Consider the following 14698-nt stretch of genomic DNA (forward strand, 5'->3'; position numbering starts at 1 on the left):
TTATCAGTTACTCAGGTCTATGATAACTCTTCCATTCAACAAGCAAAGGCTTTCCCAGGCATAACCTTTGCCAATACTTGATAAAGATGATGTTAGCCCATAGTTGCCCATCTCATTCCTGGAGCACTTTAAGTGTGTTGAAATAAACGTCTGTGGTGGACCTCTAGTTTTGCTTCTGAAACTTACTATAAGTTGGTTTATTTTTGAGATATAAAAGAGAAAAGGTGACCTTTCTCAACTCTTTCACTTAATTCAAAATGCAGACAATGTAATTTTTGAAATGTGGAACCGAGAGTAAAGAAGAAATGCTATTCCTTCTAAATTAAAAAAAAAAAAAGATGTGTAATTTTACTATTCTTTCATAATGTAGATGAGTAACTAAAAAGTATACTTTAGCAAACATGAGATTTTTGATAATGTATAAACCTTCCAACTACTAATGCTTTTTCATAATTGTATATCATATCTTTATTATATTACTTTCAGTTGATATTTTTGCAGGGCAAAAAGACAGCTCTGCCAGAATTCTTTACAACAACTTCCTACAGAATCTTTGAACAAAACATTCGGTATACATCAAGATTCCTAAGATTTCAATTTTGCCAAATTTCTGATTCATTTCATATACTGTCATGTTTCGGTTCAAAATGAAGCGACTTGGCGAAAAAGAAAAGAAATATAGTTTAATCTTGTTCTAGTGCTATTATCCTACTTTGGATTTTCTAATAGTTTGATAAAATTCAGCAGCAAAGAGTATATTAAGGTATCAAGATATTTTAAAGAGACTGAAAATGCAAAGGTAAAAGTAAATTTCAAACATCTTCACTTATTAGAAAAACAACTATTTCAGACAATGCTGCAACTAGGCTATTCTTGGCATTGTACAGAATGTTTCACTCCCTGCATTTTTAAAAACAAAGCTTTTCACTTTTTATTCTATGGTGTCATCTAAAATTTATATTAATTGCAAAAAGTTTGTGGAATATATATGGCATTCATTCTGCTTTATCTTTGTAGATTACAAGATTCTTAAATAAATGAGACCTAAATATTTGTATTCCATGATGTTTCTAAATATATATATATATTTTTAAACATTTAAACCTGATTCCAGTTTGAATGCTCCTAGGAAGTCAATAACGAAGAAAAAAAAAAAAACCAATTACCTAATATGGAAATCACTACTGCTATCTACCAATTTTTTTCAGCCCTCCTTTGTGATATTTCATAGTATTACACACTTACCTGCCCTGCTTGAAGTTATTGGGGCCGTTTTACTTGCTTTGGCCAGAGATATGTGAGCAAAAGTAACATATGTCACCTCAAGGCGGAAGCCTTAGAGCCAGTGTGTGATTCATCAGGTTGTTTTTCCCTTTAGCACCACAAAAAGCAACATCTAAGATTACTGGTGCTTTGTCCCAAGGTCTCTGAGTGCTCAGAGTGAGCAGAGCTCCCCTTCTGAGTGGACAGCATCCACGGCTGAGATACAAACCTTTCTGGATTTATGGCACTGAGATTTGGGGGGTTGTTATTACAGGTATACTTGTGCCACTGTGTTTCAGAAATGATCAAATTCTGATCAGAATTATACCCTATCTATGTAAGTGAGGCACAGGAAAAAGAAACAAGGCAGATGTCACAGAAAAGTGGACAGGAAAGGGATAGCAAAAGGAAAATAAGCTGAAATCCTTCATTTAGGTTTCAGGAACCTAAACCTGAAAGTTTAGGTTCCAGAGTTCCAAATTTTATATGATCTTCTTAAAAATAACCAGTCTTGATAAACAGAAAAAGTTTATTTTTTAGAAATCATTTGTTTGACATTTTAAACTAGTCAAAGCACTAAAATGACATGAGTTGCATACTGATGGAAGACAAAAAATATACATATCACTATTTACTCTTTTATACAACTCAACAAGTATGAAGAGCATAAAATACGTTTATTCACATAACACATTTCATCAACTGTTAAAATATGTCAATGATAAGTTGAAGTCCAACAATATTATTTACCAGGCAGTAGAACAGTCTGACCCCCAGTGAAGCAGGAAAATGTACACTGCCATCCTTTATAGTCTCACCTTAGACAATTAGTTTTGAACAATAATGATAATATATATGTGAAGCTTGCACTAAGTTTCACAAAAAGTTCACTTTGTTTACTAAATGATCTTACTTGGACTCTGAACTCAGGTGAGGCACAAAACTAAAGCAGGTTTATCATTTTCACACTGAAAATGATCAAACAAGATCATTTGTTTTACAAGACAGATATATCTATGTATATGTGTGTATGTGTTAACTTAGTATTTTTCACTTCAGCAACAACAGATAATTAGAAGCAACTTTCTGCTTTTATTAAAAAAATGTTTAAAGAACATATGTCTATCACCTAGTTAAACTCATCAGTAAAAAGTCCAATATTTTTGGATATACTTAAAGCTAATTATAAAAACAGCGCTATCTCTCTGTACCCCTAAACACATCTGCTGGGGGTTTTTAGTCTCGTTTTTTTAAAGTTCACTAACATTAGAAAAAGCTTGCTATTTTCAAGTAATCTGCCTAGAAAAATATAATCCCCCAGAAATAATGTAATCAAATTGTATATGAAGTTGCTTAGATACTATTTTATCCAATGAGAAGGGAAATTCAGTTACTCTGATGGTCTAATGATAAATTTTAAAGTAGACTGTAAAACTTTAAAAGTGGTAAGCTTGCTGAACACTATTTCCAGTCATTTGAACAAATATCCTTCCCCTTTGAACAAATATATGAAAGTTATTGGTAGAAGCTCCACTTTATTATTCATTATATAATAAATTGTCAAACCACAAGGAAATATATATAATAACAGAAATAAAATTCTGAAGTCAGATATGCATATTGTTATGCTCATTTAATTTCATTTTTCTGTGAACAAAAAAGCCTAACACAATGTAAGCACACATATTCTTAGACTATTTTTTCCCCCAATTTTTGGTGTTTATTTCTTGAGTTTGACAGCATCATGAAACCGATTTAGTTGCCCTAAACCTAAGCTCAGATAATAGAGATAACCCTTCCAGGACATGCAGAAAATGACTGCCCTGTCACTCCCCAAAATTTTGCATCCTAAGCTCATGCATTCCCATACACGGCCATGTCACAATATCTCCTCAACACAGACACACATGGCCCGAGCGACATCATATCAAGAGAGAAACATTTGTCTTTTGTCTTCTCAAGGAGAAAAGGCCTCAAACTGAGGTTTTTCTCCTCTACAGATCTCCTAGATCAGGCTCTATGGGACTGTTCACTGCAGCAGCCCAACCAGCCTGAGGAGAAAGGATGGAACTTTGATTCCTTCTACCTCAGCTCACAGAACACCAACACTCTCTCAAGGAACTGTAGGAAATACATATCTCCTCTAAACCATCTATAAATTCTTTTAGTCTTTAAGTGCTCCTAAAACATGTGAGAACATTTATGTAATATATATAACAGCAATCACAAACTGCAACGGCTTTTTAAAAAGTATATACACTGGAGATAGATAGATAGATAGATCTTAAAATAACCAACATGTAGTTGTCAGCTTAAACTAAAAGTACACTAAACCTTTGCACTTCCATGCTCATTTGCACCCAGATATCCTTTCCAGTAGTTCAGTTTGGCAAGTATCAAGCATCCACTATGTGCTCTATATGGGTGAATGACCTAACTTGGTGTGATTCGTCATTTACTGGTCATAAACTAAGAATATCATATACCAGTGTGTACATGTATGTTGCCCTACTTTAAATTCATTGGGGAAAAAAAAAAAAACAGTTGTCTTTAAATCTTCACTGAGGCTGTTTGCTTGAGCAAACATTCTTCCAGTGTATTCATTGCATTAAACATACATTCTTTTAATGTACTCATTAGAATTTACCAACATTCACCAAAGTAAACAAGAACAAGAACTTTTAAATTACCAGTCAAAAGGAAAAATTTGTAAAAATAGTAATTTAAGTCTAATTGATCTGTACAGATTTCCTAGAGAATCTAGTCAGTTTCACAAGGAAGAGTAATATTAAAACAGACCCCAACTAATAAAAAAAAATGAGTTTCTTTTTATAGAAATGCATTTCCTGACTATAAAGCAGAACTAGCTACCCTCTGTTCTGACAGACTCAGGACATTTTGAATGATTACTAAAATTCTTCGAGTTCAGTTACACAAACAAGCAAAGAAAAAATTTAAAGTATTATTAGGAAATTTGGCGAGAGATTTTTATCTTTTGGTTACTCATTATAAGGGTCTCAAAATGCCTGGCTAATTGCCAAACTTCCCCTTGACACTGGTAGTACAGGCTTTGGAAGATGCCATCTTACAGATTTAAGGAATTCTTTTCAACTGAAATTTCTGCTGTCCTTGGTGTGTGTGAGAGTATGTGTGTGTATATATAAGTGAAAAGAAACACACTAGCTGCAGATGGTCTTTGAATATTTTTCTCTAGAGGCTGTGTTTCTTTTGTTCCCTGACACAGAAATGACACTGTGTCAATGGTGCTCAGGTAAAGCACATTTACCAATGTTCTTTGCACCCATCACTTGGGATTTAACTTCTGCTTGTTTGCATTATCCATAGCTGAGTTCCTTAGGAACTGCTACAGTGCAAGTCACCTCTACACCTGCTCACACAGACTTTGTTTCTCTACAAACTATTGACTATACATGAGAATTTTCAGAGGAAATGGTAATTACTTGAAAACTGTGCAAATCTATGATGTAACAAGAATATCTTCAAACAAAAACTGACCTTCATATCAATAAATGCAAGCAGTCGTATTTGTCAAATATGACAAAGAAAGGTTCATTCTAAACAAGCTCACAAGATCAGGCAACGTGACAGCCAACCACGTATGCGGAAGTCATTATAAGAAGCCACAATCAATCTCCTGTGACATGACAACACATGTATTAACTGAGGCTATGTAATAAGGAGTAAAACAGACCAGATCAAAAGAGGGTCCCCCATTTCACTGTGCCTGGTCTACATAGAGCAGTGACCCCCTAAACAGCCATTTCACTGTGCAGGTAGTAGATCAAATACACGCTTCAGGCTTTAAGAGAGTCACTGATTTCAAAAGCATCAATAGCACAGATAAGGCCCAAATTGCTTTCAGTTTGACTCCTATGGCATTACTTTATCACATTTACCTCCAGTTGACAAAAGCATGTTAAAATATGTAATTATACAGCTAATTTAACAAATTTAAAAGCCAAGTCTGACAAAAGTGCCCCCATACTATTTGGGTGAGGGCTGATTTTTCCAGTTAGACTTTCTCTATTTATACAATTAACTGAAGTATTGCCAACATTTTTTAAATTTTTTCCTAGACCTACACTGATTTACCATCCTATTCAACTAGGTGCTTGTTTGCTGAGTTACTTTCTCTGTAACTGGTAAATCAGAAATAGCAGCAACCTTTAAAGAATTTTTAATGGAGCTAAGCTCCCAAACATGTAAGCTGATGACATGTACTCCACAACAGCGTCTGGTACACACATAGAGATTCCTAAGGACAGCCTTCCGTAGAAGAATATACACCCAAGGATCTAAGATTTGATTCCATGTTGCCATTCGAAGAGTAAAAAGGGTTCTTTCACAGGAATCCTTAAAATCTTGTATATTCATTCCAATGCTGGCCATTGTCACCTGCAAAATAAACCAAATAGAGAAATCACTTGGTAGGCATTTGCTCAGTCCTACAGTTTTTTAACTTAACAAACTGCTACATGGTATTTATTCCACTTTCCACAAAGTGATGTTATTTTGCAAAACACCGAGAAAAAGAAATGATAGCAAAAGAGCAGAAATAGCAGAAACATTGACATAGACATCTGAATCCTTTGAATCCAAACTGACACCAGAACTATGAACATGACTACTTACATGGCAAGTCAAATGTGCACAACCAGAATGATCAAAGAGCAGACAAAGACTGATCCCAGTAACAGACCTTTTCTTACTTCTGGGAATAGAAAATTCAAAGCCAACATATTTGTAAATTTCAACGAAAAAACTAAAGTTTAGATTAAAGTATAGATAAGCTAAAGTTTATATAAACTACAGATAAGAGTTTTTAAATTTTTATTTAGAACAGCTATACACTGTCACTAAGTCAGGTGTGACTCTTTGCGACCCCGTGAACTGTAGCCTTCAAGACTTCTCTATCCATGGGATGTCCCAGGCAAGAAAACCAAAGTGAGTGGCCATTTCCTTCTCCAGGGGAATCTTCCCAACCCAGGGATGCTATCCATGTCTCTTGCATTGGCAGGCGAATTCTTTACCACCGAGGCACCAGGGAAGCCCTAGCGATAGGTTAGAACTGGTCTAAGCCCTGAGCCTAGCTTTAACTTCTCAATGAACATTTGCAGAACAAACAAAATGTCTTTGAAAACACCTTGGATATGAAAACAAATAACAAATAAATGAACAAAAGGTAAAACTGAAAATTTAAGGGGGATTACACTATTATGTCAGCAGGATTAAGAGACAGTGTAAAAGCCTAAAATCCAAAGTGGGGGGGGAATCAAGTCTTGGTCTTCTTGATAGGTCATTATCAAGAATAAAATGTTTCAATTTGGCTGGTGATACTTATGATTGAAGGAGGAATGTCCCTTACCAAAACCCTCATTGTCTACACAACAAAATACAAACTCCTTGTCTTCTTGATGACGCATCTGAAATCCATCTCTATAACCTCATCTCTCCTGCCAACACCCTACGCGCCAACGGCAGTAAAGGCCTCAGCTGTCCCACATCCACCATGCCCTTCTGAGCTTTGGCTGGTATGGCTCTCATTTTGAACCTCTACTCGCCATTTCTCTGCCTGACAAACTCCTATCCATCCTTCAAGCCCCAAGTCATAATGGGCTCATCTCCATGAAACTTTTCCCAACTTCACTGACATGAATTAGCAAGTTGTGCTGCCCCAGCACCCTGTCCCTACTCAGCTGTGTCACAGGCCACACTGCATGAGAATGATGTATTATTTACTTGCAAATCTACAATCATCTCTTCTTATTTTTATTTCTAATATCTGGTACAAAGCTGGTACCTAAGATGTTCTCAGGAAATGGTAAAATGAGCACAATTATATTACTTTTTATTCATTGAGGCTGTTTCTAGAAGAACAGCATCTAGTCATCAGAGAAACATCTGCTCATCCATCACAGTGGTCTGATATTTTGAGGCCTAGAATGTTTCTAAAAGTAAAGGATTCCAAGGCGGTTTGTTGCCACTAAAAGGAACAAGATCTTGCAGTCCATGCAGATCTTTTGGGAAATGATTCTTTCCTTTATCGTTCCTCTTGTAGGGGAACAAATGATCAAAGTGCAGGTCTAAAGATTCTCGAATAAAATTGACCAAGTTTCACTGCACAGATAAATTAGTCCTCAGACAACAGTACCTGGGTTAAGTCCAGATTCTTCTATCACTTCTCCCCAAGTTAGCTAACAGGATTGAAGAAATAAGCTTATATGAGCCCTGTTTCTCTTAAAAGAAAGAAGGGCCAAGACCCAACTGGCAATTGACTTGAGATACTTTCATTTTATATTTTTTCTTTACTTATCAAATATTTGTTGACTTGCTATGTGCCAGGCAATGTGCTAGGCTCTGAGGACACAGTGGCAAACGAAGCAGGTATTGCCTGTCCTTATGAAACTTACAATCTATTTGCTTCACCTTCTTTTTTTTTTTTTTTGGACATGGGGTGGGGAGGAGTGGGTTCAAGAATGAAAGAAGCAATAGTTCTCTTGCCTGATAAATATTAAGTGAGTGCATTTCCTGTTAACGACCACATGTGTTCCTAGAGATCTCAGAGCCGAGCCAAGACATTGCTCTCTGTAGCTGGGAACAAAGATGCTTGGTGCACTTGGATGGAACAGCTGGGCCTAGTTTAGAAACATGCAAGCTTAAAATGCTTGAGTTACATGACATTTACTTCTCTGACTTTTCTCCCTCCCTTGCAAACACCAATGTGGTCACCAGCCATGAAAAAAACATTGAGTCCTCTGCTGAAGGCAGCCAGTACCCAGGGTTTTTCCAGAATACCAGGGTAGTGGCCAGACACTCCTCACTCTCCCCTTCCTATGATCCCAGCCCCAGCCTGGAAGCAAGGTTGCTCTAGAACCTAGCTTGGGAGAAGCACCAAACAGTTACCCACCAAGTGGGTGGAATATTTATGTAAAAGAAAGATCATTAGTATATTGTTGACAATAGTATATTATTGAAAATTCAGGACAACCCAAGTATGCAACAAATCATAAATTATGGTAATTTCATGTAGTGAAAGATATGCAAGCATTTATGTTTGTGATTCAGTCTTATTTTAATATTTATTTTTATTTATTTATTTGGCTACACTGGGTCTTAGTTACAGCATATAGGACCTTTTCTTTTTAGTTGTGGCATGAAGGATCCTCTTTAGTTGCTAACTCTCAGCTGTGTCATGTAGGATCTAGTTTTCCAATCAAGGATCTAACCCAGGACCCCTGTATTAGGAGTTCAGAGTCTTAGTCACTGAGCCCCCAGGCAAGTTCTCAGTTTTAATTTTTTAAGACAAGTTACCAAATATATTGACTGTATGATCAGTTTTTCAATTTTGAAAAACTTTATGTAATTTTGTGCACACATAGAAAAAACTAGTGTATCTCAATGATTTTCTTGGTTAACTCTAGATAGTAAAATTGCAGAGGACTTAGATTTTCTCCTGTGCTTTGTCTCTAATTTAATACTTTGTTAGATTATGAATTGCTTTATAATCTGTACTTTTTTCCTCAAGTAATTTGTTGAAATATACAGGCATACCTTGTTGTATTGTGCATAGCTTTATTGTGCTTTGCAGATACTGTATTTTCTTTTTTTTCTACAAATTGAAGGTTTATGGAACCTTGTGTTGTCAGATGATGGTCAGCATATTTTAGTAATAAAGTATTTTTAATTAAGGTATATATATATATATATATATATACCTTTTTTTTTTAACATAATGCTATTGCAAAGTTAAGAGCTTACAGTATAGTATAAAACATAACTGTGTTTGCCCTGGGAACCTAAAATTTCATGATTTGCTCTACTGTGATATTCACTTTACTGTGGTGGTCTAAAACCAAACTCATGATATCTCTGAGGTTGTTGTTGTTGTGGTTTTAGTTGCTAAGTCATGTCCAACTCTTGGCAACCCATGGACTGGAGACCACCAAGGTAGGAGTCCGTGAGATTTCAGGCAAGAATACTAGAGTGGGTTGCCATTTCCTTCTCCAGGGGATCTTCCCAACCCAAGGACTGAATCTGTGTCTTTTGCACTGGCAGGTGGATTCTATACCCCTGAGCCATCAGGCAAGCCCTTGATCCCCAAAGTAGGCCTGTACTATTGCACTAAAGACTCAGAACTAATGTTGATTGTTTATGAATGTCTATGTTTATGTGAGTGGGGTTCTATAGAATTGCTGGGGAATTTCAGCCCTGATAAGCCTGATAGAAGGTTGGGAGTTGGGGTAAGAGCAGGAATGTCTACCATTTTCCCCAGGCTCCATCAACAGTCACCTCACAAACCTTGAAAGCATTCTTCTCTGGCTGGCTCATTGGAACTTGGATTCCAGAGAGTTATGCATAGATTCTCATCACTCATGCAGTCTTTCATCTAGTTTCCAACAGCTACTTGACACATAAATATGCTGTGTTATTTTCTAAAATATCTTCCTTTAGAGCTTGGTAGGTTATAGTCAGTCATTTTGTTAATGATTAGAATTCTAACTGAGAGGTGGAAAGGCCAAGTGTTTGGATATTCTATGGAAAAACAAATGAATTAACTTGATACTTCTCAAGACATTCAACATTAAGACAATAGAGAAACAATGAAATCAAAGAAGTATGTGGGCCAGAATGTTTGTGTTCATTGCTAATTGCAAAGAGCAAAATAGACAGATGACACAATACGATCTCCACGTATTTGGGCCACATAGTACAATTAACTGTTAAGGTAATGGCATATTTCCTAGAACTAACACCAAAAAAGATGACTTTTTCATCTTAGGGGGTGGGAATGCAAAGATAGGACGTCAAGAGACACCTGGAGTAACAGGCAAGTTCGGACTTCAAATACAAAATGAAGCAGGGCAAAGGTTAACAGAGCTTTGCCAAGAGAACACACTGGTCAGAGAAAACACCCTCTTCCAAAAACAAAAGAGACAAATCTAGATATAGACATCACCAAATGGTCAATACCAAAATCAGACTGATTATATTCTTTGCAGTCAAAGATGGAAAAGATCTATACAGTCAGCAAAAACAAGACCAGGACCTAACTGTGGCTTAGATCATCAGCTCTTTATTGCAAAATTCAGACTCATATTGAAAAAAGTAGGGAAAACCCTAGACCATTCAGGTATGACCTAAATCAAATCTCTTATGATTATACAGTAGAAGTGACAAATAGATTCAAGGGATTAGATCTGATAGAAAGCCTGAAGAACTATGAATAACTATTCATAACATTGTACAGGAGGTGGTGACCAAAACCATTCCCAAGAAAAAGAAATGCAAAAAGGCAAAATGGTTGTCTGAGGAGGCCTTACAAATAGCTAAGAAAAGAATAGCAGCAAAAGGCAATGGAGATATGGAATGATACACCCATCTGAATGCAGAGTTCTAAAGAATAGCAAGGAGAGATAAGAAAGCCATCTTAAGAGAACAATGCAAAGAAACAGAGGAAAACAATACAATGGGAAAAACTAGAGATATCTTCAAGGGAACATTTCGTGCAAAGATGGGCTCAATAAAGGACAGAAATGGTATGGACCTAACAGAAGCAGAAGATATTAAGAAGAGGTGGCAAGAATACACAGAAGAACTATACAAAAAAGATCTTCATGACCCGATAATCACGATGGTGTGATCATTCACCTAGAGCCAGACATCCTGGAGTGTGAAGTCAAGTGGGCCTTAGGAAGCATCACTACGAACAAAGCTAGTGGAGGTGATGGAATTCCAGCTGAGCTATTTCAAATCTTAAAAGACCATGCTATTAAAGTATTGCACTCAATATGCCAACAAATTTGGAAAACTTAGGAGCGGCCACAGGACTGGAAAAGGTCAATTTTCATTTTAATCCCAAAGAAAGGCAATGCCATAGAATGTTCAAACTACTATACAATTGCATGCATTTCACATGCTAGCAAGATGATGCTCAATATCCTTCAAGTTAGGCTTGAAGTACATGAACCAAGAACTTTCAAATGTTCAAGCTGGATTTAGAAAAGGCAGAGGAACCAGAGATCAAATTGCCAACACCCATTAGATCATGGAAAAAGAAAGAGATTTCCAGAAAAACATCTACTTCTGCTTCATTGACTACACTAAAGCCTTTGACTGTGTGGATCACAACAAACTGTGGAAAATTCTTAACAAGATGAGAATACCAGATCACCTTACCTGCCTCCTGAGAAACCTGTATGCAGGTCAAGAAGCAATAATTAAAATCAGACAGGAACAATGGACTGGTTAAAAATTGGGAAAGGAGTATGTCAAGGCTGTATATTATCATCATGCTTATTTAACTTATATGCACAGTAAATCATGCAAAATGCCAGACTAGATGAATCACAAGCTGGAATCAAGATTTCTGGGAGAAATATCAGCAACATCAGATATGCAGATGATACTACCCTAATTACAGGATACAAAGAGGAAATAGTCTTTTGATGAAGATGAAAGAGTGAAAAAGCTTGCTTGAAACTCAACATTCAAAAAACTAAGATCATGGCATCCAGTACCATCACTTCAAGGCAAATAGATGGGGGAAAAAAATGAAAACAGTGTCAGATCTTATTTTCTTGGCCCCCAAAATCACTGTGGACAGTGAGAGCAGTCATGAAATTAAAAGACACTTGCTCCTTAGAAGAAAAGCTATGACAAATCTAGACAGCATATAAAAAAGCAGAGACATGACTTTGCAGACAAAGGTCTGCACAGTTAAAGCTATGATTTTTCCCATAGTCATGTACAGATGTGAGAGTTGGACCATAAAGAAGGCTGAACACTGAAGAATTGATGCTTTCGAACTGTGGTGCTGGAGAAGACTCTTGAGAGCCCCTTGGACTGCAAAGAGATCAAACCAGTCACTCCTAAAGAAAATCAACCCTAACTACCCATTGTAAGGACTAATGCTAAAGGTGAAGCTCCAATACTTTGGTCTCCTGTTGTGAAGAGACAACTTACTTGGAAAAGACCCTGATGCTGGGCAAGATTGAAGGCAGGAGGAATAAGGGGCAATGGAGGCTAAGATGGTTGGATGGCATCACCGACTCAATGGTGTTCTGTAGTCCCTGGAATCACAAAGAGTCAGACACGACTTAGTGACTGAACGATGACAACAACTGCCTATCCCGGCTTCCCTGGTGGCTCAGCGCTAAAGAATCCACCTGCCGATGCAGGAGATGTAGGTTCAATCCCTAGTTTGGGAAGATCCCTTGGAGAAGGAAATGGCAACCCACTCCAGCATTCTTGCCTGGAAAATCCCATGGACAAAGGAGCCTGGCAGGCTGCAGTCCATGGGGTTGCAAATGAGTTGGACATGACAGAGACTAAACAACAATTTTGTATCAAACATTAAGGTCACCAAATTAACCAATCTTCCAGGCCACTCTACTCATACTCATAGAGCTCACATTCATTAAAGTTTTATTCTGGAAGTTACTCCATCATCCCCTACCCTGTCTGTTTTTCTGTTGACTGGTATCAGCACTCCAGTGGCTATTAACAATTATAAGCAATGTTAAATAAAGAATTATGCTTTTGATCCTCTGAGTAATCATGAAAGTAAATCAGTCCATTAGTGAACAGTTTCTTAGTGTATACTATGTCCAGTCCTTACAGTAGATGCTAGTGATGCAAAGAACAATAGTTAGAGAAATCTCAATATAAAATATATTTTGCTTCTTCATTTAGATTTTCTGTCTCTGCAACTAAAATATCATCTTCAAGGCATATATTTTTATCTGGTTGTCTGTTGTATACCCAGCACCTGGCATACATAGGACAGGTCAATATTAGTTGAATGAATTAAATGAATGAAATCCCTGAGTAGAGACTGATAAGAAAGCAAACAGTTATATTATTGTAAGTAATAGAGACACATAAAAGGTGCCACAGGCAGAGTTATTTGCTGGTACATGATCACAGATGCAGTCATTAAAATGGTGAGTTTTTGTAATTTTTCTAGTACATAAAAACCTCATTTAGTCAGACTTGAATAATTTTGCATTTATGGTGATTCTGCAGCACTTTGTATTTCTCCTTGGCACCATTTTTTTAAGGAAATTTAAATGAATATGTAATTAAAAACCCATTTCTGATGAACTGTTCAGCTTCTTTAGATACCAAGACATTTTTTAGAATTTTATCAACATCTATCTTCAAATGAACAATGTCTATGATGACTATACATCGGTCTCATCTAGTCACTAAAGCAGGTAGTTTCATACATAGTTATCTCATTCCAAGAAGCACACCATTCCTTCCCTGTTGCCATCATCAGAGAAGACTTAGTTCAGGGACACTTTTTTGGGGAATAAAAGCACACAGAGAGGTACAGTCCACTGATTTTGTTATTGTCCCTTATAATATTGTTATCCAAAGACTGATCTTTAGGTTTGACACTTAAATAACCACAGAGATGAGGGCTAATTCTGATTATGCAATTACAATCCAGTCTTACCAGATGATGATAAAGGTCCATTTGGAAGTTTTTACTGAAGAACCACTTCCTTATACCTCCATGTTTAAGAAGTTCAATGAATGTGTTAATTTGGACAACAAGTGATAAAGAATGAAACTGGAGCCAATTATACAGAGTGAAGTAAGCCAGAAAGAAAAACACCAATACAGTATACTAACACATATATATGGAATTTAGAAAGATGGTAATGATAACCCTGTATGCAAGACAGCAAAAGAGACACAGATGTATAGAACGGACTAACGGACTTTTGGACTCTGAGGGAGAGGGAGAGGGTGGGATGATTTGGGAGAATGGCACTGAAACATGTATACTATCATGTAAGAAACGAATTGCCAGTCTATGTTCAATACAGGATACAGGATGCTTGGGGCTGGTGCACGGGGATGATCCGAAGAGATGATATGCGGTGGGAGGTGGGAGGGGGGTTCAGGATTGGGAACTCATGTACACCCGTGGCGGATTCATGTCAATGTATGGCAATACCAATACAGTATTGTAAAGTAAAATAAAGTAAAATAAAAATTAAAAAAAGAATGATGCATAGATGAGTGATTTTTAAATGACATAGTACCTACAAAATTTCAAAAATTAAAAATTTAATTTTCATTTTATTTCATTTATATTGCCATATGGCAATTTTTATTTATTTATTTTTAGCTGATGTAATTTTTTTCTTTTTTTCAATATAAATTTATTTAATTGGAGGTTAATTACTTTACAATATTGTATTGGTTTTGCCATACGTCAACATGAATCCACCACAGGTATACACGTGCTCCCCATCCTGAACCCCCTCCCTCCTCCCTCCTCCCTCCCCGTACCATCCCTCTGGGTCGTCCCAGTGCACCAGCCCCAAGCATCCAGTGTCATGCATCGAACCTGGACTGGCAATTTTTAAAAGGTATATAATCACTGAATATAATTACTGAA

The 14698-nt window shown here is 36.7% G+C and overlaps 1 protein-coding gene across 2 annotated transcripts in view; it reads right to left on the minus strand.

The window, feature by feature from the left end:
* Positions 1-1774: 1774 nt before the first annotated feature.
* PTGFR (prostaglandin F receptor) overlaps positions 1775-14698 on the minus strand; it is a 62366-nt gene continuing 49442 nt past the window's right edge. For both annotated transcript variants that reach the window (XM_040232479.1, XM_040232480.1), the window contains exon 3: positions 1775-5679. In XM_040232479.1, the coding sequence (XP_040088413.1) occupies positions 5389-5679 (291 nt within the window). In that variant the 3' untranslated portion in view covers positions 1775-5388. The remainder of the gene's footprint in view (positions 5680-14698) is intronic.

This window comes from Oryx dammah, unplaced genomic scaffold, assembly GCF_014754425.2.
Source record: "Oryx dammah isolate SB20612 unplaced genomic scaffold, SCBI_Odam_1.1 HiC_scaffold_28, whole genome shotgun sequence".
Classification (NCBI taxonomy): Eukaryota; Metazoa; Chordata; class Mammalia; order Artiodactyla; family Bovidae; genus Oryx; species Oryx dammah.